We start from the raw sequence: 25,339 nt of genomic DNA, 5'->3' as shown, positions 1-25,339 counted from the left end.
TGTTTTCAGGGGCTCCCTCGGGAAAATAAGCACGCCCACGTGTACTGATACAAATTAAAACATAATTTAATAGGGATGAGCATGGGTGGGAATGGGGACAGTGGAGGTTCCAGGGAGACCCAGGAGTGAGGGACACAGCAGAGAATCACCGGATAGGAGAACCTGGAAGGTGGATAAATGCAGCTTCCACGGCCGGCTGGCCGAGCTCAGCATCGCCCTCAGCGGCCTTCCCGCCTTGCCCACCTGCAGCCTTAGGACCAAGCCACTTTCTTCCCCCAAGCCTCAGGCTCATGCAGCCGGGACGGGCAGCAGCTGTGGCCACGGAAGGGGCCAGGGACCTCCTCCCAGGCGCACTGCGTAGGTGGCAGGACAGCCTCATGCTGAGCCGGCTGCTTGGGGATGACCCGAGGGAGGTACGGCTCTGATAGACATCTGGAGAGTTTTCCTTGAAGGGCAGCGAGCAGCCGGACAAAACCGTCCAGACGAGCAGGAAGGCCACCGAGCGCCCCAGGGCGCCTTCAGAAGACGAAGGAGGCAGCGGCAGCACCCGCGGGGCCGAGCACCCGCTCCGCCTGGGCCAGGCTGTCCCGGGCCTGGCGGTCTAGGTCGCGGCACTCCTGCAGCGTGTCCTGGAACTGGCGGCAGGCCTCCTCCAGGATGGAGCTACTGCGTGGGGGCCAGGCCTCCCAGTAGCTGGGCTCCACCCAGGGCTGGGCCTCCGCCGGCCGGGGGCCGGGGGTGCCAGGGCCGGGGCGCAAGGAGCTGTCGAGGTCCCGGCACAGCTGGTAGAAGTCGCTGCCGCGCCCGCTCACACGCTCGCCGTCGAGGACCTTCAGGCCGGGCAGCAGCTCGCGCACTGAGGCCCAGTAGCAGGGGCTGGCACACAGCGGGTTGCTGAGCCGAGCCAAGGGGTCTCGGAGCCGCAGGCGCTCCAGACCCCGCAGCCCCGCCAGGCACTGCAGCTGCGCGGGCCCGGCCAGCAGGTTGCCCGCGGCGTTGAGACGCTGCAGGTTCTCGCAGGCGGCCAGGGGCTCCAGGCCCGTCAGCCGGTTGTCGGCCACATTGAGCACGGCCAGCTGCCGCAGGGAGGCCAGCGGGCCCAGCTGGGTGAGCGCGTTGCCCGACAGGTCCAGCCACTCGAGGCCCAGGCAGTCCCCCAGGCAGCCCAGGTCCACCAGCCCCAGGCCCCGCAGCTTGAGCAGCAGGATGGACTCCAGGGAGAACTCGCCCGAGCGCGCCTTGAGCAGCTGGGGCGTCACGTGCACCCCGTCGGCCTCTCCCGACTTCTCGCCTCGAGGCTCCATGAGACCAAGTGGGTCCGGGGGGCTGGGGGATCGGGCAGCTGCGACGCAGGTGCTGCTGGTGGTCAGCAGGCTGCTCACCCCACAGGTCGCCCCCTCCACTCGGCCTGGGCCCGGGTTGGACGCATCTCCGGCAGCCCCACTCAAGGGCCAGCAGGTCCCTAAGGAGAGACAATCAAACAGTGAGCGGGCCTTTGAGCACCGCGGAGCTGCAGCAGGGGATGCGTCCGTGACCACCCCTCCCCTACTGCCAGGGTTAGCTGCCCAGGGGGACTGGAGGACTCCAGCCCAAGGCGCAGAAGGACCAGGAGCCCCACGGCGGGAGCCGGTCAGGCACAGGCCTCCACCTGAGGGGGTCCCAGATGGAGTTCAGGCCTGACGTTACAATCCCTCCACGGTCCCCAGTGTGCACAGTCTCATTCCTTTCCTTTTTCAGTAACTGCTCGTATCATGAACTGAGACATTTCTTCTCAAATCCTTTCAAGCTATTTTTGAATAGACAATAGGCCCCCAGGATCGCCATCTCCTTTGCTTCCTTCCTGTGAATGCCCTGCCTTTGCAAACACAGTTGAGAGCACCTGGGCCTTGCCTTATTCCCTCCAAGGTGTTCTCAATTCGAGTTTTTTCACCATCAGTAGTGAACTCAAAATGGGTTCGGGGTTCCATGGGCTCCCCCCACCGGTGGCAGCTGTGGGGGCTGAGTGTCCAGCCTTCCGTCCTAGACAAGGAAGCTGGGGTCGAGGGAGTGAGTAGCAGCACCACCAGGGCCCATGCCTTTGCTCCCCGACCCCTGCCCGACAAGACCAGCGCTTCACTCTGGCCTCAACAGAATGTCCCTTCCCGTAAGCCAGAGAGCATGGTTCCAGCCACAAACGTGACACCGTTTCCCAAGTAGGCAAAGAGGGGCTGGGGAGGGAAGGCGGAGCAGTCCAGGAAGCCGTCCTGGAGGCAGGGGCAGGGTGGCCCCGATGCTGGCTCCAGAAAAGGGGAGGGAGGGGACTTCCAGGCTGCCAGTGGCCATCGGATGGGCAGAGACCCAGGGGCCACCGCAAGCCCAGAGCCCGAGGGAGGCAGCCAAGGGGGAGGGGCACCCGCCATGCCAGAGGAGCACAGAGGGGTCAGGGTTCAAGCAGAGAGGAAAACAAGCGGAGACCTCTGCTCCAAGTGGCAGCTCCCCAACCTGCAGACCGGCCAGCCCCAGGCCCAGGCCCAGGCCCAGGCCAGGCACGGTGGTGCCCGCGGAGAACCAAGGGGCCATTCACTCCTGCTGTTTACAAAGCCCCGGGCTCCAGGGCCGTGGTCAGGCTCCCAGGCTGTATCTCCATAGCAACGCCACTTTTCATTCCCCGCCCCCCACCAAGGAAACCAGACCCAGAGCTCTTCCCACACCCCCTAGGAAGCTGGGGGGCTGCCAACACATCCCGCCTCCACCTCACCTCTGAGAAGGGGGTCCCACATCTTTAATCTGCCACAGCCCAGCTCTACCTTCATTTCCAGCAAAGTTTCTGTCTCAAAGCACTGGGGTATCTGCTAAGAAGCCTGGCTCACTCCGCGGAAGCGTCTGCTAGGGTTTGTGTGTAAGCAGCGGGGCGACACGGTCACCACCGCGTCAGGTTAAACCTGATCTGGCCCACAGGGCGGGGGGCAGGTGAGGGGCACTGGACCTGCCATAAATGCAGGAGCCGGGGACCAGGACCCCGCAGCAGACAGCAAGCCATGGGGAGGAGGGAGCATGTGGCCTCGGAACCTGGCCACGCGACCAGATGCCGGGCTCCGTCTCAGGCCCGTGGGTGCAGAGAGGATGAGACGCAGGGTGCCCGAAGCACCAGCCTCAGGAGGCTGGCGTGAGTCCAGGCAGACGGGGTCCAGGTGCCACCTGGGTCGAGGTGTTGCCTCTGCCATGTGCCCGTCTCCCACCCACGAGAGGACAGGAGTGATCCCCCCATTTGGGGGAGAGAACTGCCCTGGTGGGGCATGTCCACTCCAGAGCCCATTGGGACCCTCCAGCCTCTCACCACCTCCTTCCGCTCGCCTCCTCACACACCCCCTGCAGCTCCGGTCCAGGTTTCCCCTCTTTAGGAGTGTGGAGGAGCCACTGGGGGTGATGCCACACCGCAAGGGTTCCTCTCCCAAGAGCTGACCAGGGGATGGTGGCACCGACCAATATACGTGGCCCCCAGGACAGCCCCTCCGCCCCCACCACCCCCCGCTGCACACATGCCTTCCAGCAGTGGCGAAGAAGATGCCACCTGAGCACAGACTGCAGGTGACTTCAGGTCACGCTGTTGCAATCACTGAACACAAGCTGCACAAGGCTTTCTTCAAGAAGGGGCCACGAGACCCTGCTCAAATGAACACACAGCAGACTGCCTAGTACAGAGGCTTACGATCTCAAGGTAAAGAGTTCACGGAGGCCGCTGAGCAAAAAAACGATTATGGTGAATTTCCCCTGCTGCCTGCCCTTCTCAGTAATTTTGAGTGGCAACTCCGAGAAAGCTGCCCTCCAGGGCCGGCAGGGCCGACACAGACCAGCTGCGTGTGGGCCCTCCCTACCCGTTGACGCTTTAAAGGGGCACCTCAGCAGTACACCGGGCGGGACGGCTCGAGTCACCGTGGAACACAGCCCACCTTTCCACGCACATGCCGCCAGCAATAACGCAAGCAGTGGGCAGATAGAAAACGGCTTCTCCCTGAATACAAAACTGGCAACCCGGCTGGAACTGAGAACCATCCTCATTCTTCTCAAACAGGCTCCAGGGCCTGGCCGTCCCTGTGTGCCGCCCTAGGACGGGACGCTCTGCCCACTCGTCTAGGCAGCTGTCCCCCAGGCAGCTTTCTGGGGCTTCCGAGCACTCAGACTCCCGGCTCTGACCCTTCTGGGCCAGGTCCCTGCGTGGGAAGGAGACGGGTGGGGGGCATGTAGCTGGGGAAATGCTCCAGGTTGGTCTTCAGGGCTGGCCAGACGTCCCACCGCTTCTCCCAGGAAGCCAAGGGGTCCTCCTGGGCACCCACCGTCTCATTCTCACACAGGTGCCTCTTGACAATGATGCTGGCCAGGTGGCTCTCCGTGGAGAGGGAGGCGCCGCTCCACTCAGAGGCCAGCAGCCCCGCGCTCTCCAGCCGCACCAACGGGCTCTTCTCACTCTGGCCCAGCAGCGAGGACGTGGAGGAGGGGATCCGGCTTCTCTGCACGGGCTCCCCCAGGCCCTTCCCTTCTTCCCAGGGCTGGGGGCTCCTCTGTTGCTCAGGGTGGCCTCCGCCCGCCCAGCCTTGGGGCCCTGTAGGGAAGGGGAGGGCGGTGCGGGCTCTTCAGACTGCACGAGCTCTTTCACCTTGTATGCGAGAGCCTGCCTCCAGTGGAGATCGGCCCCCTCGGGGAGGATGGCCTCGATCCTGCCCCTGAAGCGGGGGGTCTGGCAGGGTCCTCGCGGTGGAAGAGCTCAGTGAGCTGGCGGTCCGTGGAGAGCTGCAGGGGCTGGGCCCTAGGCCAGCCGCAAGGCCACGCCCATCTCTCGGGCGCTCCGCTCCAGGGAGACGTGCCGGTAGCGCAGCTGGGGCTGCACCAGGCCAAACGCGGCCCGGGCGGCGCGTCCCTCCTCGGCCGCCATCCGGAAGGGCCGCAGGCGCATGACCGGGCTGTAGATCAGGTTCCAGGAGGCGGCCCCCGGCTTGCCCAGCCGCTGCTTCTCCTCGTAAACTCGCGCGGCGGCCGCTGCTGCGCCACCAGCCACTCCGGGAAGCCCGGCCGCGGGGAGCCGGGCCCGAGAGCCACAGGCTGAGCTGTCCCCAACCGCTGTCCCTGCAGCCTGTCCTCCGGAGCGCGGCCCAGGGGCAGGCCGAGGACCCCGAGCGCCGCCTGACTCCTCGGGCTCCCCGACGCCCCCTGCCGGCCCCCCGGTGGGCGCTGACGCCCACGGAGTCCATGTTCTCGGCCGGCTGCCACGGAGACGGAGGCAGACGCCGCCGTCCTTGGCCCAGCACCTGGTCGCCCATCTCCTCGTGGAGCAGGGGCTCGGCTTTGTAGAGAAGAAGGCCGGAGGCGGGAGGCGATAGCAAGGGTTCCCCTGGGCCACGAACCTCCTGAAAGGGCGGAGACGAGACAAAGGAGAGCGGCAGGGCCGGGCTGCAGAGGAGCTCGTTGGTGCTGTGGTTACAGGTCCCGGCTTGGGGCTGGCTGGGGGGCATGCATGCCACCTCGGTCCTGCCTGACCGCGTCGTCGGGGGAGCGGCAGGGTCATCTCTGGGGGGAGCAGGTGGCCGAGGCCCACACTGAACCGCATGTCCGTCCCTGTCTTCCAGAGGCGAGGCATCAGGCGCTGGCGTTGTGACAGCGGCCCTCAGGAAAGCAGCGGCTGGTCCGCCGATGGCAGGCCCTTCGGCTGCTTCTCGGGCGGCCCTCCCCGCTGCCCCCCGCCTCCATCCCCGTGCTTCCCTGCCAAGTGACGGGGCAGACGCAAGCACTGGGGCTGCCCCTTCACTTTGCCAGGCCTGATGCTCAACTGGCACGGATGCCGGTGACCCGGCAGACGTTCCTGCAATTTGACAGTAAAGAAGTGCCTCACGTCAGGCGAGGGACGCTGACCCGGGGTGTCCAGGGGGCCCGGGTGCCCAGCCTTGGCCTCAGCCTGCGCAGTTCTCCCCGGCTTCTGCAGACAGAGCGGCTTCAGGGCCAGGCGGCTGCTCGCCCTCACCAGGAAGCAAGTGTCTCCTCTTCCGCTTCTTGAGGTAACGCACCTCTCTGGCCAGACCAGTTACGAGGATGCTGGCCGGCCTTGCCTCCTCACCCTCGCTGGGCTAGCCTGCCTCCAGCCCGTCCGGCCTGGCCTGGGCTGAGTACCGGGTCCCCCGCCTCGTGCCGTCCACAGGCCTTCGGCCTGGACACCTTCTTCCCAGGCTACACAGGGCACTCCTGCCCCGGCGCGGACAGGCCGGGGGCCGGAGTCTCTCCTGCCCAGGTGGGCATGACAACCTACAGACAGGGCAGCCGAGCCAGGCCTCCCCAGGCAGCGGGCCCCTGTCTTCTCACTGAGGACACCCAGGCCCAGGAGACCTCCCTCCTGTGCCCCCGGAAAGCCTGGTCAGGCGCGGGGACCCACGGGCTGCTGGGCAAGGGCGGGCTCTCTTCCTCTGCTGGGGAGGGTCCCTCCCACCTGTCTTCTGGGCGCTGGAGCTTCTGGTCTTCCGGGGGCCACTTCGCCTCTACGTCTGCAAACTCAAGCTGGACCTCAGTCTCCGGCAGGTGCTGCCTGGCACCCTGGCCGAGTCCACAAGGGGCGCTGGTAGCTCTGGCACTGGACTTGGAGCCAGGAGGAGCCAGTGGTGGGTAGGGTCGTGGGTCTAGTCCTGGAGGAGTCAGCACACATGGGGGGGCTCTTGCCCCATGGATCCTGAGGGCGCCTGCTTCTTGTGGGGCTTTCTGACTTGTTCTACTTCTGACATGCCTGGGCGCTTGGGGCAGTGAGAACATGGGCCCAGGCTGTAACAAGCGGAAGAGGACGGCTCTCACCTAGTGGGCTCTCGACCGTGGGCACCACGCCAGGGGAAGTGAGGCCAGAGGTGGGGAGAAGGGAGAGCCGGAGGACCTGAGGAGTCGTGACCACCGGAGGCCAATCCCAGGGCAGAGCTTGCCAGACCCCACCCTCCTTGGCAAGCGAGGCCTGACGTTCACCGTTCCGGACCCAGCGGAACGGTGGCCCTTGAGTGGTGTCTGTCCATCTTCTTTGCCATGCTAACACTGTTTCTTTTTTTTCAATGTTTATCCAGAACCTAATAGGCACTTGACAATGTTCCTGTGTGCTGGATACAGTATAGAGTAGGCAAGGCCCCTGCATGCAGGTGGCCCCCAGATTGGCGGGAGATGCAGACGTGAATGAAACTTACTCGCACGATGTGAAGAGAGCCCCAGTGCGGGGTATATGGGGGCAGCGCGGGGCCGTGGGACCCCGGGGGGCTGACCTCACCACGACGTAGGGCTCCAAGGCGCCAGGCAGGTTTCCCGGAGAGAGCCGCAGGTGCCCGCACTGTCAGTGAGGCCACGGGAGCAGAGGGGGCCAGGCTCGGCATCCTGGGCACCCGTGGGGCCGGGGAAAACAGGGGCACCACTCGGTCCTGCAGAGTGAAGCAGCCTGAGGCTTCCCAAGCCTCCATCAGGGCACAAACGACGGGGCAGCTCCTGAAACTGGCGACTCAGGCCTCCAGCATCTCCTCCCCTCGGAGCCTGCTCTGCTCTGAGTCTGGCCCCCACTGCTCCCTGGAGCTGCCCCCCACCGACCGCAAGGCCCCCAGTGACCCCGACTTCTCTGCACCAGCCCCACCCGCCCCTCCTCTTGGCCCTGGAAAGCACGGTCTCCTTGGCTTCCTGTCACCAGAGACTCCTTCTCAGCCTCTGCCCTGTTCCTTGTCCTCTGCCCAGTCCTTAATGGCATTTCCTAGTCTCTCCTACCACACCCTCCTGACTGGGTCCCTCCACACCACTGAGCGAGTGAGCGCTACAACCCCCAACCCCGCCTGGCTCACGACCCCCTTGTGGGCTGCCCCTTGCCCGCTCTGCCTGCAGTCAGCTCAAGCCAGGGCAGAGACTCCAGTTCACCCAGACGCTCAGACCCCACACCCAGGCACCATCCTCAACTCGTCCCCCACCCTCCCCCCATTGATTTTTCCTGGAGATGAGATCAAATTCAGGGCTGCTCTCAAAAGAAAAGAGACACAAAGAAGTCAGAGACAAAATATGCAGAAAGGAGAAAAGAAAATGAGAGGGAAGGTAAAAGGCTAGTGAGTGAGGATGTGTCTCCAAGGGAAAGAGAAGGTTCAGAGGAGGACAGCGGATCCCGTCCCGGGCACCTGAGAAGAAGGAGCGTGCGTCCCTCCAGCCCAGAGCGAGATGCAGGTTAACCGAGGAGATTTAAGCCAGGATGTTCTGACTCGGTAACATGAAACGTTCAGAAGGGCCACCAGGGATGGCAGGACGGCCTTCACTGGGGACGAGCCCACTGGGCAGCTCAAGGGAGGTTCGGCCGTGAAAGCAGGTGGATGACACCGAGGAGCCCTGTCCAGCTGGAGAGGCCTCAGGAGAACCGAGAGGAGACCACCCCAGCCCATCACTCGACAACCGAGTCAGCCACCACCACGCCAGGCGCCTGGAGCCCACTGGAGGGGACACCGCGGAGGGGCCAGGTCAAGGCACAGATGAAGGGCCAGACACTGTCCTCATCCAGAGGAAGGGCTCTAGATGTCAGAACCAGACAGACTCACCTCTGCTCTTATTTTGATTGAAGAAACGGAAACCCAGAGCAGAAACATGATGCTCTGTGGCACAGCAGAGGACCGGAGCAGTCCGTCGGCTTCGTCGCTCCCAAGAGCGCAGAACAGGGTACCGAAGGCGGGCCCGTGTCCCACCTGCTCTCACGGATGAGGGCAGAGAAAAGGATAACACTTGTGAGTCGGGCTGCAGCCCAGCGCACACCCCAAAGCCTTCACCCGAGGGCCCTAGTGGACCCCAGGGCACCAATCCTGTTCCGTCCCCGACCAGCCTCGTCCCACCAGTCTGTCTGTATTCTGCAGACACCTTTGACCCACTTGACCATTTAGCAAAAACTCATCAAATATCTACCGTGAGCCAGCACTGTGCCCTAAACATACACACACGGGAGAGGAACTGTCGGCTGGCACGCGGGGCTCAGGACAGCAAGACAACTTGGAAACAGCGAGCCAAGCGGGCCGAGCACTACAGAGCCTGGGCGGGCTGACCAAGAGGCACAGCGAGTCTGTGACACTGGAGTTTAGTGCTGTCTTTGAAGGGTGACAGAAGCCCCCTTGGGCTACTGCTTGAGGAACCCTGTCTCCTGACAGAGCCCTGGGCAGATCCGGAACCCGGGGCGATGGGCGGCACCCACAGTAAAACCCCCCTTTCTCTCCACCGAAGCACAGCAGGATGAGAGCGAGGTGGGCGCTGCGGAAAGCTGGCCTCGACTCTACACGAATCCAAAGTGTGACATTTAAAAAGAAAGTCACCCACAAACTCCAGGACTTTGGTTATTAGTGACAGGTTGTTTGTGACACGTCTCATAACAGCTGACACACACACCTTTGAGGACGATGACAAGGTGGATGGTTTGGGGCTGGACTGGGAGGGGGGGAACCCACAGAGGGAGGCCTGGCCCTGGGAAGCAAATGGGGGGCAGGGGGCAGGAGAGGAGGAGCAGGTAATGGAGGCAGGACTGCAGGTGAAGGGGCAGTTTGGAGAGCCATGCGGGGGGCACGTGTGCTTGGGCTGCTGTGAGGAGGAGGAGGGCCTCCCCAGTGGTCCTCCCCACTATCCCAGATCAGTTACAGATGTGGCGATTTTAAGGTTCTTCTGGAACAAGTCTTCAGGAGTAGATGTGACAGGTACTGAGCTAAAGATGCAGATCCATGGAAAAGTCTCCATAGAAACGGAGGAAAAACACTGGCAGAAGAAGAGAGGGGAGGGTGGTTGCCCAGGCAACACAGACACTGTGGGGAGGGTAGAGGTGGAGCAGACTCCAAAGGTGCCCACGGGCAGAGGGCAGAGAAACACCTAAGTGATGTTAGGGAGAGCCAAGGGAAGCCCTTCCAGAAAGGACAGACAGGGTCACTTCAGCGGGATGAAGCAGCTGGAGCCCCAGGCTATGCAATGAGAAGCAGGGGGTGCAGGCGCTTGCAGTGTCAAAGGGTCTGGAGGGGAAAGGCTTAGCTCCATCTCAAAACAGAGCAAAGGTGCAGTGGGAAGATAGGGAGGACTGATGGCAGAAGCCTCCAGAGGGCGAGGGGCTCAAGGCACAGGTGCATGGCATGGGGTGGGGGGCAGGTGGAAGGGGTTATCCTCAGAGACGAGAAAGAATCTATTTTTTCTTCCCCCTGTCACAGCAAAGAAGGACGCTGTGGTGGCAGGCAAGTCCTTCAGTGAGGGCAGGGGGAGGACCCAGGCAGTTTATGCCCAGGAGCCTACAGACTCCCAAGGGGAAGCCATATACTCAGGCAGCAACCTGCTGGCTGAGCCTGAGGCGGGCGGGGCCTCAGCACGTAACACAGGCGCTGGCTCCACAGATCAGAGGTTTCCTCACCGCCCTCGCCAGGGGGGTCCCAGGCGGCTCGGGGGTAAAGCATCCATCTGTCCAGGCAGGAGACGTGGGTTTGATCCCTGGGTCGGGAAGATCCCCTAGAGAAGGAAGTGGCAATCCACTCCAGTATTCCTGCCTGGACAATCCCACGGACAGAGGAGCCTGTTGGTCTACAGTCATGGGGCCGCAAAGAGTTGGACATCCCTTAGCTCCTCAACAACTCTTACCAGGCCTTTTCCCATGCACAGGCCCAGAAGGAAAGGGGCCACTTTTCTATTTCTCCTAGGCCTGCCTCACCCCAGTGCCTCGTTTGCAACTCAGCCTACCCTGGGCATTCAGGAACTATGCCAGAGGGACGTTTTCACCCTGCTCAGTCACTAGCCCCCACCTCTCTGGGGGGTGGGTTGGGGTGGTGCCTGTCCACCCCCCCACACACACCCCGACCTGCAGGGGACTTCAAAGCACTGGATGAGCCTTCACATCCTGGGTTTCTCATTCCCCAACCCACTCAAGCTAGGAGGAGACAGAAGATGGTGAAGAAGAGGATGGGACTAGAGGAACACGTGGATGTAAAAGCCTAGAGCAAACCACTGTACATTTCAGGCTTTGGTTCCACCTGCACACCTGGCTGCACGCAAACTCTAAAGGAGAGGTTTGAAACAAACATGCATCATTAGATTTCGCCATATGCAACAAGTGACACAAAATGAGGTGTTTTAAACTACACACACTTGGCTCTTTTCTGCGAGGCTGCTCTCCATAGTGGATTGAGAGCATCAAGTTCCAGAGCCAGTCTATGGGGGCTTAAATCCTGCCTGTGAGCGAAGAGCTGTGTGTTCGTCCCGCTACTGAGCCTCGGTTTCCCCGTCTACACAACAGGGAGAACAGCATCTGCCTCCCTGGCTTGTGAAGGATTAGTGGCGTTCAGTTCAGTTCTGTTCAGTCTTGTGCGACTCTGCGACCCCATGAACTGCAGCACGCCAGGCCTCCCTGTCCATCACCAACTCCCGGAGTTTACTCAAACTCAAGTTCATCGAGTCGGTGATGCCATCCAACCATCTCACCCCTTCTCCTCCCGCCCTCAATCTTTCCCAGCATCAGGGTCTTTTCCAATGAGTCAGCTCTTCGCATCAAGGTACTGAGCGGCAGTTCCAGGCACAGACTGTCTGATGGACACGAGCCCGCTGTTCAGCGCTGGCAGTGAAGACAGGGGAGACCGGGCCGCCCGCTGGGCCTAGGTCAGGACAAGCCGCCTCGGCCCCTGGAATCCGGGAACCGCCACGCCCGCTCCCCGCCTTACCTACTGCCGAGGGTCAGGCCGGCCGGCGGGGCCGACGGAGACGGGACGCCAGCGCCGCTCCCCCGGCAACTGGCCGCGGCCCCGTGGCGGGGAGCAGAGCGCCGCCTCCCAACCCCTCGCGCAGCGCAGGCCCGCGACCTACCACAGGAGGCGCCCAGGGCCCGGCAGAGCCAAGGGGGAGGAGTCCAGGTTCCGGGACGGACTTCCGGGAGCGACAACCCAAACGATCCTCCGCGCCCACCACTGTCCCGAGGCTCGTACGTTCCTCCTGCGGGCAATCAGCGCGGAGTGCGCAGGCGCGGCGGGTGCCGGCCGGAAACGGTGGGGATCTCGCCGGCTCCTCCGCCCGAAGTCGCTCACTTCTTTTCCCAGATAGAGTTTCTACTCTAAGGGTGCTAGTTTGGAGGGGCGGAAAGGGACTTGTTTGTTTGTTTATAATCGTTCTAGTTTAGCTCTATGGTCTTGGAAGAAGCGCTATGCGCTTCGGGCCGATGGCGACCAAGTCTTCCTTTTCCACTGGCCGATCCCCAAGGTCCCTTCCACCCCCGGGCCTTTAACCCGCTTGAACTTGACTTTTGTGCATGATTTGAGACGGGGAGTTCATCCGACCTTTTTTTCATTTAGAGAGCTGATCCTCCTGCAGTGTGTATTGCTTCCTCGCTGATTAGTTCTGCCCTCCCTTCTTTCACTCCCATATGCATAGGGATCTATTCGTAGGCTCTATATTCTAGTGCATTTCTATTCTATACTAATAGTCTCTCCCTGCAGGAATACATTTCTGGTTTTTTAAGATATTATTTACATGCAATCAATGTCCAAATTTTAAGTGTACATTGCAGTGGATTTTGACAAATTTGTTCACCTGCAGAACCACCTTCGCAATCAAGGTATAGGATATTTCTATCCACACACACATCCAGTAATAATAAAGTAATAAACCACTTCACCTTTTCTCAATTAACCTCCCACCCTGTGCCCCCAAGTAACAGCTAATATGCCATTTGTCATGAAAGACTAGGTTTACATTTCCTAATAAAGATATATATAATAAATAATAAAGATGGCAATCTACACTATGCAGTCTTTTATGTATAGCCTCTTTGGCTTAATGCAATGTTTCTGGGATTCAGTCATGCTGATGTATGAATCAGGAACTCATTCATTTTTATTGCTGAGTAGAATTCATTTATATGAATGTAGCATAATTTGTTTACCCATTCACCCTGTTGACGACTTGGATTCTTTTCAATTCTAGGCTATCACAAATAAAACTGCTATGAACATACCTGTCTGTGTGAGGGCAGAGGTTTTCATTTATCTTTGGTAAGATAGGAGTGACCATGGTGGGGTATATGGTAAATCATGCTTAACTCTGTAAGAAACTGCCAAACTATTCTCCAAATTGTTTGTGCCATTTTATATTCCTAGGAACAATGTTCAAATTGCCTCCAAATCCTTGTCAATACTTTATTGTCAGCGTTTTCATTTTAGTCATTGACATTCCCAGGTGAATAATAACATTGGTTACATTTTCAGGTGCTTATTTGCCATTTGTACATCTTTTGTGAAGTGTGGTTACAAATTATTTGCCTACTCTAAAAACTTGGGTTTCTCTTACTGTTGAATTTATTATATATTTATATTTAGCTCAGTTCATTACATATTCTGGATATATGCACTGCAGATGTTTTCTCTAAACTTTCTTAACAATGTTTCAAAGACCAGTAGTAGAGATGGCACTGTCTGATCTCATCACCATCACCCCCACACAGAGGAACCAGAGATCTAATTGCCAACATCCGTTGGATCATCGAAAAAGCACAGAGTTCCAGAAAAACATCTACTTGTGCTTTATAGACTACACCAAAGTCTCTGATTGTGTGGATCACAACAAACTGTGGAAAACTCTTCAAGAGATGGGAATACCAGACCACCTTACCTGCCTCCTGGGAAACCTGTATGCAGGTCAAGAAGCAACATTTAGAACTGGACAGGGAACAACAGACTGGTTTCAAATTGGGAAAGGAGTAAGTCAAGGCTGTATATTGTCACCATGTTTATATGTGGAGTACATCATGTGAAATGCCAGACTGGATGAAGCACAAGCTGGAATCAAGATTGCTGGGAGAAATATCAATAATCTCAAATATGAAGATGACACCACTCTTATGGCAGAAAGTGAAGAGGAACTAAAGAGCCTCTTGATGAGGGTGAAAGAGGAGAATGAAAAAGCTGGCTTAAAACTCAACATTCAATAAACGAACATCATGGCATCCAGTCCCATCCCTTCGTGGCAAATAGATGGGTAAACAATGGAAACAGTGGCAGATTTTCTTTTCTTGGACCCCAAAATCACTGCAGATGGTGACTGTAGCCATAAAATTAAAAGACTCTTGCTCCTTGAAAGAAAAGCTATGACAAAACTAGACCGCGTATTAAAAAGTGTAGATATTACTTTGCCGACAAAGGTCCATCTAGTCAAAGCTGTGTCTTTCCAGTAGTCATGTACAGATGTGAGAGTTGGATCATAAAGAATAGTGAGCACCGAAGAATTGATGCTTTTGAACTCTGGTGTTGGAGAATACTCTTGAGAGTCCCTTGGACTGCAAGGAAATCAAACCAGTCAATCCTGAAGGAAATCAGTTGAAACTCCAATACTTTGGCCACCTGATGTGAAGACCTGATTCATTGGAAAAGACCCTGATGCTGGGAAAGATTGAAGGCAAGAGGAGAAGAGGATGACAGAGGATGAGACGGTTGGATGGCATCACCGACTCAATGGACATGAGTTTGAGCAAGCTCCAGGAGATGGTGATGGACAGGGAAGCCTGGCGTGCTGCAGGCTATGGGATCGCAAAGAGTCGGGCATGACTGAATGACTGGACAACAACAACACTAATACAAATTTAATAATGGGGTGCCCGGGAGGGAGCAGCTGAGGTGAGGAGATGGAGGGAGCTCTCTACTTTCTGCTCAGTTTTTCTGTAAACCTAAAATTACCCTAAAAAATAAAGTCTATTAATTTTTTAAAGTGGCAGCAGTAGGGTTACTTGGATTATGAATCAGAGACCTCGTGATCTGTGTTTAAATGATCTAACTATGAGCCATTATTATCTAAAAAGCACCTTTCCACCCAGAGGGCTATCCTGAACCGTAGCACAGCCAGTCACCCAGGTATTTGTGGCTTCCAGAACCTGGGGGTCTGCCCCAGGGCAGAAGCACGACTTTCCCACCGCATCTTCTTCCCACCCTCTCCCTCCTTGCTCCAGGCCCTCTCGAGGGCACTGGCTTTGATAATCATATGTGCCTGCTAAGTTACTCCAGCCCTGTCTGACTCTTTTCGACTCTGTGGACTCTAGCCCGCCAGGCTCCTCTGTCCATGGGATTCTCCAAGCAAGAATACTGGAGTGGCTGCCATGCCCTCCTCCAGAGGATCTTTCTGTCCCAGGGATTGAACATGCGTCTCTTACTCTCCTGCATTGGCAGGCAGGTTCTTCCTTACTTGCGCCACCTGGGAAGCCTGTGTTCAGGAAAAATGCCCTTGAGGATCATCCAGTATCATCTTCCCCAAAATGTGTCTGATCAGATCGTGCTGGTTGGGTAGGAAGATCAGAGACCATGTTGTTTTTCAAATAAAAGTATCTGGATTCTTCCCCGGAGCCTGTGGGGCACAGCTGCTAATTCATTTGGCTCCTTGGACCTTCCTAACTCACTTGAAAAGAGAAATAGTAATAGTAATAGCAATTGGGAGAGCTGACCAAACACACACAGGTCTCCTAGGGTCCAGACAAAGCCTCTAACGCTGGATGAGGAAAACTTCCAACCATTTCCTGAGTCAGAAGATGACCTTTCCTCCCTTTCCTCTCCTCTCCTCACTCCTTCCATGTTCTGTTTGCTAAGCCCCCTTAGAGGAAAGTAGCCTAAGTTAAAAAGCCTCCTAACAAGCGGGGTGGGGGGTGGAGGTGAAGGTTGGTGGTACTGAGATCTAATCTACGGTGACCACGTGTGTTCCAGATGGAAAGAAAATCAGCAGGGGGCACCCGGATTTGAACCGGGGACCTCTTGATCTGCAGTCAAATGCTCTACCCCTGAGCTATACCCCCAGGCCATTTTAGGCTCTGAACCAGCACCAGTTCACTGTATCATAATACCCAGGTATGTAGTTGATGGCAATTACCATCCATTCTCTGAGAGCCAGTGGGAACCTGTAGAACTGGCATCCCTCAGTAACACCCTCTGGTCTCCAACCTCCCCTGCACCTCCCACAGAAGTGCTTACTTCTTGGATGATTTCTCTACAGATTATGTCAGCTGTTTTGTGTTTTTCTTCTGTGTGAAACTAATTATCTCATCCATATACTTTTTCTCCTGTGGGTTTATACCTTTTTATTGCTTTATTATAGTTGTTGTTCAGTCGCTAAGCTGTGTCCGACTCTGCAGCCCCATGGATTGCAGCACACCAGGCTTCCCTGTCCTTCACCATTTCCCCAAGTTTGCTCAAACTCATGTCTAGTGAGTCAGTGATGCCATCCAACCATCTCATCCTCTGTCGTCCCCTTCTCCTCTTCCCCTCAGTCTTTCTCAGCATCAAGATCTTTTCCAGTGGGTCAGCTCTTTGGATCAGGTGGCCAAACTACTGGAGCTTCAGCGTCAGCATCAGTCCTTTCAATGAATATTCAGAGTTGATTTCCTTTAGAGTTCACTGGTTTCATCTCCTTGCAGTCCAAGGATCTCTCAAGAGTCTTCTCCAGCAGTCACAATTCAAAACCATTAATTCTTTAGCACTCAGCCTTCTGTAAGGTCCAACTCTCACATCCATACATGACTACTGAAGAAACCATAGCTTCAGCTACACAGACCTTTGTTGGCAAAGTGATGTTCTGCTTTTTAATATGCTATCTAGTTTTGTCATAGCTTTCCTTCCAAGGACCAAGTGTCTTTTAATGTTGTGGCTACAGTCACTATCTGCAGTGATTTTGGAGCCCAAGGAGATAAAGTCTGTCACTGTCTCCACTTTTTCCCCATCTATTTATCATGAAGTGATGGGACTGTATGCCAAAATCTTAGCTTTTCTGAATATTGAGTTTTAAGCCAGTTTTTTCACTCTAACTGTTGCTTCTTGACCTGCATACAGGTTTCTCAGGAGACAGATAAGGTGGTCTGGTATTCACATCTCTTTAAGAATTTTCCACAGTTTGTTGTGATCTGCACAATCAAAGGCTTTAGCATAGTCAATGAAGCAAAAGTAGATGTTCTTCTGGAATTCTCTTGCTTTTTCTATGATCCAATGAATGCTGGCAATTTGATCTCTGGTTCCTCTGCCTTTTCGAAATCCAGCTTCAGCATCTCGAAGTTTTCTGTTCATGTACTGCTGAAGCCTAGCTTGAAGGATTTTGAGCATTACCTTGCTTTCATGTGAAATGAGCACAATTGTATGGTCATTTGAGCATTATTCAGCATTGCCTTTCTTTGGGATTGGAATGAAAACTGACCTTTTCTAGTCTTGTGGCCACTGCTGAGTTTTCCAGATTTGCTGACATACTGAGTACAGCACTTTATTGTTATTTATAATAATTAGGAAAATGTTATTTTTAAAAATTGTGTAAGTGAAAATATAGGCACAAATAAGTAAAATTAAATAGCTATGTAGCCAGACCCATGAACCATGCATGCATTTCAAATTTTTTTAAAATTTGATACTTTGGTGAGAAGAGCAATTGAATAATATAGTTGTCTTTACTGATACTTTATAGCATTATAAAATAAATTTTTAGGTATAAAGAAAAATAACTTCCAATCTAGAATTCTGACAAGATTGGGTGCATTCAGGGTGCTATGGCTGTAGACTCAATCTAGAATTCTGAACCCAGGTAAACTGACATTCAAGCAAGAGGACAAAAGGACATTTCAGATGTGCCAAACCTAAGAGCATTAACTGGATCAGAACCTCACTGAATTAAGGAGAAAGAAGGGAGATGAACCCAGAGAGAAACAAGGAAATGCAAACCAGAAGGATGACACCCCTAGAATACTTGGAGCCGCCTTCTCTCCTGAGCTACTTGCCTTTGTGGGGCCAAAGATACTCTCCTGTCCTCTGTTTCCCCATCTGCAATATAGGTGTAATCATACAACCCCCTGGGCTGAATTTTTCTGAGGCAGACTGAGATCTTCAGCTTGAATTGGCCTGCTCTGGACGGAAGAGGTGAATCTCCTTGACTCCCTTGAATGAGTTTTCCCCATATTGGCAGAAGCTTCTTTAGATTTAGTTTCCTGAATGGTAAACTGGGAAGAGAGCTAATCCATGACAAAGAAGACCCTCCCAGGGGCTCCCAGCAGGCAATGGGAGGAAAGGGTGGGGGGTCTCAGGATATGGGTCTTTGGTGGAGTGGAGGCACCAGGGCTCAGTAAACACAACATAAGGCAAGGGTGAACAGGTGCCCTGGGTGTGGCTGCAAGTGTGAAAGGGCCTGGTCGCAGATGTGTGGATCTAGAGCAGCGGTTCTTAAAGCATGGCCCTGGACCCCCAGCATCAGCGTTACCTGAGAATTTGTTAATCAGAAACTTTCAGGGGGAAGCCCAGACATCCCTGTTTTAACAAGTCCTCCAAGTGATTTTGACGCACCCTACAATTAAGAACCACGGGTCTAGAGCAGAGTTCAGAGGATGAGCAATCAGACTGTGGTCCTTGGCTTTCAGCCTGCCTCTGCCCACCAGCTCAGTCTGACCCTGGGGCAGGTGCTAGAATTCTTAACCCATCCCTTCCTGGGGGTTCAGTACCTAGGTCGTCCTGCAGGTGGCCACAAGGGAGCCGATATAGATCTGTGACCAGTGTTTCTCAAAGTGGGATCCCCCAGACCCTCTATAAGAAGCTTGTTCCTAACCCCATGTCACATCTGCATGTTTGACAAGCTCCCAAGATGATTCCTGAGCACAGGAAATCTGAGGACTGGCCCGAAAGGTGCAGCATGCACAAGGTCAAATTCTGGTGTCCCCATTAGCTTTTCCTTGTGGTCCTTAAGTTGCATGGCGTTGTGTGCTCTGCTAAGGCCACATTCTAGTTCCCCTGATGGTCCCACTTCATCATTAATCTATTAAAACGCTCCTCTTCTGTAGCCTTTACATTTTTTGACTGATAGAGGATAGGGAAGAGTGGAAGATAAGAGACTCATTGGCTTAATTATAAGGTTCTGAACCCAAAATCAGGAGAAGTGGATTCAGGTCCTGAGTTTATCTGTAAGGAGCTGTGTGTGCTTGGGTAGACCAGTAATCCTGAATCTCTGGGTTCAGATGCCCATTGTGAAGGGCATGGACCAGTGACCCTGAAGGCCTTTCCTGACATAAATACCAGTGTCAGTGCTTTTCCAGGAGCAGGGAGGTGGTTACAGGGAGGGGGGACCTGTTGCTTATTTCTCATCAAGGAAGTAAAATTATAGTGAGGCTGGCTTGGCAGCTTTGAGCAGGCCCAGCCTGGTGAGCATCTTGTAGCAAAAATTTATAGGAATGTTGGGTGTGGCTATACAGGTAAAAGGCAGTACTAAGGCCTCTACTTATATCAGGGGGTATAGCTCAGGGGTAGAGCATTTGACTGCAGATCAAGAGGTCCCTGGTTCAAATCTGGGTGCCCCCTGCTGCCCTTCCCTTTTGCCAGCTGGAGCTGGTATTGAAGGTTCAGCTCCTTCCCTAGTCCAGGGCCTCAGGAGGCCAAGTCTTCTCAACCTGGGGAATCTGGGGTAACTGAAAACCCTGTCTCTGAACAGGACAAGCCTAGAGGGACACCTTCCTCCAGCTATGACTTCTTATTTCACTTACCTCTGGTCTTGTTCTACACAGGCTTGTTTCCACGTATTTTCATTGCCCTAAGTCAGTGCTGTGTTGGTAAGTGTTTACCAACCCGCTCTTGAGGGGAGGGGGAGCATTGGTTTGCAGTGTTTTCCAGCTTCACGGTGTAAATAATCTCACCAAATCCAATGTCAAGCCACAAACACAAGATCACCGATCATGGTGTTGGGAAGACGTGCTGACAAGTGAGTCTCTGGTGTGAGTAGGTCAAGCACAGCACTGCTCCTGACCCATCTTCCCTATGGGGGCAGGGGCTCTTTGACCCCCACGCTGTCCTCACAAAGCTTACAGAAATAAGAGCAATGGCTATCATAGAACCATCCACTTACTCAAGATGGATTTGTGTTCAACTTGATGCCAGACACAGCAGAGACAGAGATCAGCAGGAACTGTCTGTGGTGAGCAAGGGAATCAAATGAAGAAATGACCAACTGAATGTAAGGATAAGTAGATAAAAGAAGAAGGGTGCTAATTTAAAAGAAAAGGGAAAAAATAAAAGAAAAGGTCTTCGGTAACCAGCAATATACTGGTTGAGAATCCCATGGACTGCAAGGAAATCAAACCAGTCAATCCTGAAGGAAATCAGTCCTGACTATTCATTGGAAGGACTGATGCTAAAGCTGAAGCTTTGGCCACCTGATGTGAAGAGCTGACTCATTTGAAAAGACCCTGAAGCTGGGAAAGAATGAAGGCAGGAGGAGAAGAGGACGACAGAGGATGAGATGGTTGGATGGCATCACCAACTCAATGGACATGAGTTTGAGCAGGCTCCGGGAGTTGGTGATGGACAGGGAGGCCTGGCGTGCTGCAGTCCATGGGGTCACAAAGAGTTGGACACGACTGAGGGTGTGAACTGAACCAAACCACCCCCCACACACTATCTTCTTCCACCTTTCTTCCTGGCACTAGCTGTATGGGATTAGGGGGACTTGTAGCTAAAATACATAAAGAAATCTATAAGTCAGTAGGAAAAAGACCAAACAAGTCTAATACAAAAGCAAGCAAACAATACAAACAAATTAGAGAAGTGGAAACCCAAATGGTCAACAAACAGCTGAAGAGAGTCAGGCTCATCAGTTATTATTAGTGAAATGTAACTTAAAAGATACCATGTTACATACATCATCTAGTTGAAAAAACAAAAAAGGCTGAGTAACAAATGAAGTCCAGGAGTTCTGCAAGTTTTGTCGGAGTGTAAATAATTGCTTTGGAGGACAATTTGGTAATATCTTGTAATGCTGAAAGTCAACATCAGCCACAACTCTGCTCTTTACATGGAGACATACATCCTAGAGAAGTTCCAGCACATGTGCACAAAGACCTATATAGGGACACTCCTTATAACAGGAGAACCTGGACTAATGCAGGTATCATCAACAAGGGAGTAGAAAGATAACTTGTATGCCACCCTGAGCTAGATCTGTCATAACACTGTGTCAGTCAGCTACGCCACCATGATGCTGCATATCAAACTCCTGAAAACCCTGACTTAGAACAACAAGCATTTATATTTCACTCATGTGACTCTGCTTCTGCTGAGGTTTGGCAAGACTTGGCTCCAGGTCATTTTGTGGTTGGTCTGTTTTCCATGTTTCTTCTGTGGTGTTGGTAGGCTGCCCAGGGAATACACCTCATGATGAAGACAGAAGCACAAACCATCCACTCAGTGGGCCACCAGAGCTGGAGAAACCCCAGGAGCATGTACATGCAAGCCCTATCAAGCAGTGGTTAAAGAGTATGCTGATGGCAATAACTTCCCGACAGCACTTCCAGCCTGCAGCACAGGGCAGGAAGACAGTGCTGGCAGCTGGAAGTCAGCTAGTGTGCATGGAAGTATTCAGAGCAAGGGGAGCTGCAGGGGACACTGACTGGGAATATTAGGGGACATGTCTGTGGTAGTTTGTTAGCAGTTTTGATCTCTGTTCATATAACAGGTAATGTGGGATTACATTGTTGTTTCCATTTGCTTTCCTTGATTATAAATGATGGGGAGCATCTTTTCATGCTGGAAAGTCACTTCTACCACTTCTTTTGTGAATTGCCTGCTTGTCTCCATTGCCATTAACCTGCTGTGTCTCATTGATGACCTCTGTATATGTGTTTGTTGTTCAGTCACTCAGTCATGTCTGATTCTTTGCAACCTCATGGACTGCAGCATAGCAGGCTTCCCTGTCCATCACCAAGTCCTGGAGCTTGCTCAAACTCATGTACATTGAGTCGGTGATGCCATCCAACCATCTCATCCTCTGTCATCCCCTTCTCCTTCTGCCTTCAATCAGGGTCTTTACCAATGAGTCAGCTCTTCCCATCAGTTGACCAAAGTATTGGAGCTTCAGCTTCAGCGTCAGTCCTTCCAATGAATATTCAGGGTTGATTTCCTTTAGGATTGACTGGTTTGATCTTCTTGCATTTCAAGGGACTCTCAAGAGTCTTCTCCAACACCACAGTTCAAAAGCATCAATTCTTCGGCACTCAGCCTTCTTTATGGTCCAACTCTCACATCTGTACATGACTACTGAAAAACCATAGTTTTGACTGTATGGATCTTTGTTGGCAAAGTAATGTCTCTGCTTTTCAATACTCTGTCTGCTTGTCATAGCTTTTCTTCCAAAGAGCAAGTGTCTTTTAATTTCATGGCTGCAGTCACCATCTGCAGTGATTTTGGAACCCAAGAAAAGAAAGTCTGTCACTGTTTCCAGTGTTTCCCCATCCATTTGCCATGAAGTGATAATCTTCGTTTTTTGAATGCTGAGTTTTAAGCCGGCTTTTTCACTCTCCTCTTTCACCCTCATCAAGAGGCTCTTTAGTTCCTCTTCACTTTCTGCAAGTGGTGTCATCTTCATATTTGAGGTTATATCTATTTCTCCCAGAAACCTTGATTCCAGCTTGTGCTTCTTCCAGCCTGGCATTTCACATGATGTACTCTGCATAGAAGTTAAAGGGTGACAACATACAGCCTTGACATACTCCTTTCCCAATTGGGAACCAATCCATTTTTCCCTTGTTGGTTCTAACTACTGCTTCTTGACCTGCATACAGGTTTTGCAGGAGGCAGGTAAGGTGGTCTGGTATTCCTATCTCTTTAAGAGTTTTCCACAGTTTGTTGTGATCCACACAGTCAAAGGCTTTAGCATAGTCAGTGAAGCAGAAGTAGATGTTTTTCTGGAATTCTCTCGCTTTTTCTATGAGCCAATGGATGCTGGCAATTTGATCTCTGGTTCCTCTGCCTTTTCTAAATCCAGCTTCAACATCTGGAAGTTCTTGGTTCACATACTGTTGAAGCCTAGCTTGAAGGATTTTGAGCACTGCATTGCTAGCATGTGAAATGAGTGCAATTATGTGGTAGTTTGAACATTCTTTGGCATTGCCCTTCTTTGGGATTGGAATGAAAACTCACCTTTCCAGTCATATGGCCACTGCTGAGGTTTCCAAATTTGCTGGCATATTGAGTGCAACACTTTAACAGCATCAACTTTTAGGATTTGAAATAGCTCAGCTGGAATTCCATCCCCTCCACTAGCTTTGTTCATAGTGATACTTCCTAAGGCCCACTTGACTTCGTACTCCAGGATGCCTGACTCTAGGTGAGTGATCGCACCATCATGGTGATCCAGGTCATGATGATCTTTTTTTTGTACCGTTCTTCTGTGTATGTCATGGGTTGCAAATCATTTCTCTTGTCTGTCATTCATCTTTTTTCTTCAAGTTGTTCTTTTTGCTTTGTAGAAAATCTAAATTTTAATTAAAATTTATCCATTTTATCTTCATCACTGCTGTATTTCTTTTTTTCCCCTCTTACTTAGACCTTTCCCATTAGGAGGTAATTTTTTTAAATTCCCCTGTGTTTTCTACTGGTACATTTATAGTTTCATTTACATTTGTTAAATCTCTGACCCAGCCGGTAGTAATTTTGTTGCCAGGAGGGAGAGGGTCCCCACACTGCTCATTGCCTTTACTCATCTTCCCCCTCACAGATTTGCTTTGCATGTTTATCAATTGGAGTTAACTTCTAGATTCTTCTTTTCTTCTATTGACTTGTCTATTCGTGTGCTAACACCATTTTTTTTTTAAATACTGAGTTTATTTCACATGTATATTTTTGTCTCCCCACCATTTCCATCTGTCTGACCACCACTACTACTATTCCTATTATAACATTCCATACATACTTAAAACCAAGCAAAGGGTGGAGTTCCATCTTTAAAAACTAAACAGGCATTTTGGACAACACATTCTTGGCAATGGAACGTGGACAACATTTATCAGACACGGTAGGGAAAGTTCTCACTCTGCATTATAAAAAGGACAGCCAGATATCAACTGTTACAGAAATGAAATAAGACGGAAAATTTTTAACAAACTGTTTAAACTATTTTCTTAAAGAGACTTCCTCCACTGCCAGAGATCTTGAATAGCCTCCTGGTCAGTCATCCGGAAACAATTCTTCACATAATTGATAAACTTGGCTTCCACTTTGGGAAGGGAACCACCTTTTTCTATACTTGCTTGCATCTTTGCTTTAATGTCTTCTACAGAGCTAGGTCCTTTCGGTGTTTTAGGTGTTTTTTCCTGTTTTTTGAAGGATTCTTGACCTTTTGATCTTGGTGTTGATGGTTTTGAGTCTTTTCCATTTTGGTTCGATTTTTGTGCATTTTTGGCTGGAGTATCTTGTACAGATTTCTTTACTGAAGCTTTTTCTTCAACTTCCTCATCAAAATCGTCATCATCATCATCATCGTCTTCATCATCATCATCGTCATCTTCATCATCATCGTCATCTTCATCAGCAGCAAGCTTTACTTTTTTCTGGGGAACCTTGCTACCAATTCCAGGGGCAGAAGGCTTTCCAGATATACTTAGGAGTTTCACATCCTCCTCCTCTTCATCTTCTGACTCTGCATCTTCCTCCACAGCTACTAAGTGCTGTCCACTGATATGCACAGGCCCTGAACCACACTTCAACCGTAAGACCACACGTGGTATAATTTCAAAGCCCCCAAGAGAAACCGTTGGCTGTACAGACATTTTCAAAGTTGCCAGTGTTACTTTAATTGGACTGCCTTCATAATTCATCGCCTCTGCTTCAACAATGTGTAACTCATCCTTTGCTCCAGCCCCTAAACTGACCGTTCTTAAAGATAACTGGTGCTCATTTTCATCATTATCCACCTTGAAGTGATAATCTCTGTCAGCCTTTAGTTCACAACCGAAAAGATAGTTCTGGGGCCTCAAGGGGCTCATGTCCATGTCCATTGAATCCTCCATGGGTTGGCGGCACGCACTTATGTGGGAGAGAAGCTATTCGACTACTATTCGAAAGAGCAGCCGCGCAGGACGGAATCACACCAGCTGCTAACACCATTGTTTTCATTTCTGTAGCCTCTCATGTTGTGACTTCATAATACTTTAAAATATCTGGGAGGGTTAGTGTTCTTGTCAATATTCTGCTTTTTAAGAAGTCTCCTGGTTGTTTCTTAAACATTTATTTTCCCCAAGAACTTTAGATTCAGCAGGTCTAGTCTAGTACCCATTCCCTCTTCATCCCCACACCCCCAAAGCATGAGTGCTTTTATCGGGAGGACAGTCCATTTATAGACTACGTTAAGGACATTTAACACAAAGCACAAAAATACAGCTGCATAAACCAGCTCTGGGTAATTTTTGTGGCACGTATTTCCCAGGTCCTATCTCACACGTCAAAGCGCTCAGGGTGCTCGCCACTTTCTGCTCCACACGGTGGATCGGTGTAGAGTCTGTGATGGGAATAAGAAGAGGTGAAGGAAGCTGAGATCCTGGCAGAATGAAGGGAACCATGAACCAGTA

At 52.7% G+C, this 25,339-nt stretch overlaps 2 protein-coding genes and 2 non-coding genes across 8 annotated transcripts; 1 reads left to right on the top strand and 3 right to left on the bottom strand.

The window, feature by feature from the left end:
* Positions 1–42: 42 nt before the first annotated feature.
* LRRC61 (leucine rich repeat containing 61) lies at positions 43–11,944 on the bottom strand. Of its 5 annotated transcripts, none has more exons than XM_043872289.1 (3): positions 11,821–11,944; positions 8,553–8,696; positions 43–1,462 (listed from the first exon to the last, which is right to left on the bottom strand). In XM_043872289.1, the coding sequence occupies exon 3, from the start codon at positions 1,302–1,304 to the stop codon at positions 519–521; it is 786 nt and encodes a 261-aa protein (XP_043728224.1). In that variant the 5' UTR covers positions 1,305–1,462; positions 8,553–8,696; positions 11,821–11,944; the 3' UTR covers positions 43–518. The 5 variants fall into 5 exon arrangements, with proteins under 5 accessions (XP_043728224.1, XP_043728222.1, XP_043728220.1 ...); XM_043872287.1 differs by lacking the exon at positions 11,821–11,944 and adding an exon at positions 11,679–11,810; XM_043872285.1 differs by lacking the exons at positions 8,553–8,696; positions 11,821–11,944 and adding exons at positions 4,634–6,644; positions 7,257–7,394.
* Positions 11,945–15,709: 3,765 nt separating this feature from the next.
* On the bottom strand, positions 15,710–15,781 carry TRNAC-GCA. The gene has a single exon. It is a non-coding gene; the product is annotated as a tRNA-Cys (tRNA).
* Positions 15,782–19,232: 3,451 nt separating this feature from the next.
* On the top strand, positions 19,233–19,304 carry TRNAC-GCA. The gene has a single exon. It is a non-coding gene; the product is annotated as a tRNA-Cys (tRNA).
* Positions 19,305–23,792: 4,488 nt separating this feature from the next.
* LOC122674587 (nucleophosmin-like) lies at positions 23,793–24,865 on the bottom strand. The gene has a single exon (XM_043873072.1). The coding sequence runs from the start codon at positions 24,779–24,781 to the stop codon at positions 23,894–23,896; it is 888 nt and encodes a 295-aa protein (XP_043729007.1). The 5' UTR covers positions 24,782–24,865; the 3' UTR covers positions 23,793–23,893.
* Positions 24,866–25,339: the final 474 nt, after the last annotated feature.

Source organism: Cervus elaphus, chromosome 18, assembly GCF_910594005.1.
Source record: "Cervus elaphus chromosome 18, mCerEla1.1, whole genome shotgun sequence".
Lineage (NCBI taxonomy): Eukaryota > Metazoa > Chordata > Mammalia > Artiodactyla > Cervidae > Cervus > Cervus elaphus.
Note: the sequence above shows the minus strand (reverse complement) of the source record. Positions and strands in the feature narration are given on the sequence as shown.

Coding starts and splice junctions, on each gene's coding strand:
- LOC122674587 (XM_043873072.1), bottom strand. CDS start 24,781: ATGGAGGATTCAATGGACATGGACATGAGCCCCTTGAGGCCCCAGAAC.
- LRRC61 (XM_043872285.1), bottom strand. CDS start 5,486: ATGCCCCCCAGCCAGCCCCAAGCCGGGACCTGTAACCACAGCACCAAC. Junction 1,463..4,633: donor GGCAGGCTCTCGCATACAAG/GTGAAAGAGCTC, acceptor GTCTCTCCTTAG/GGACCTGCTGGCCCTTGAGT.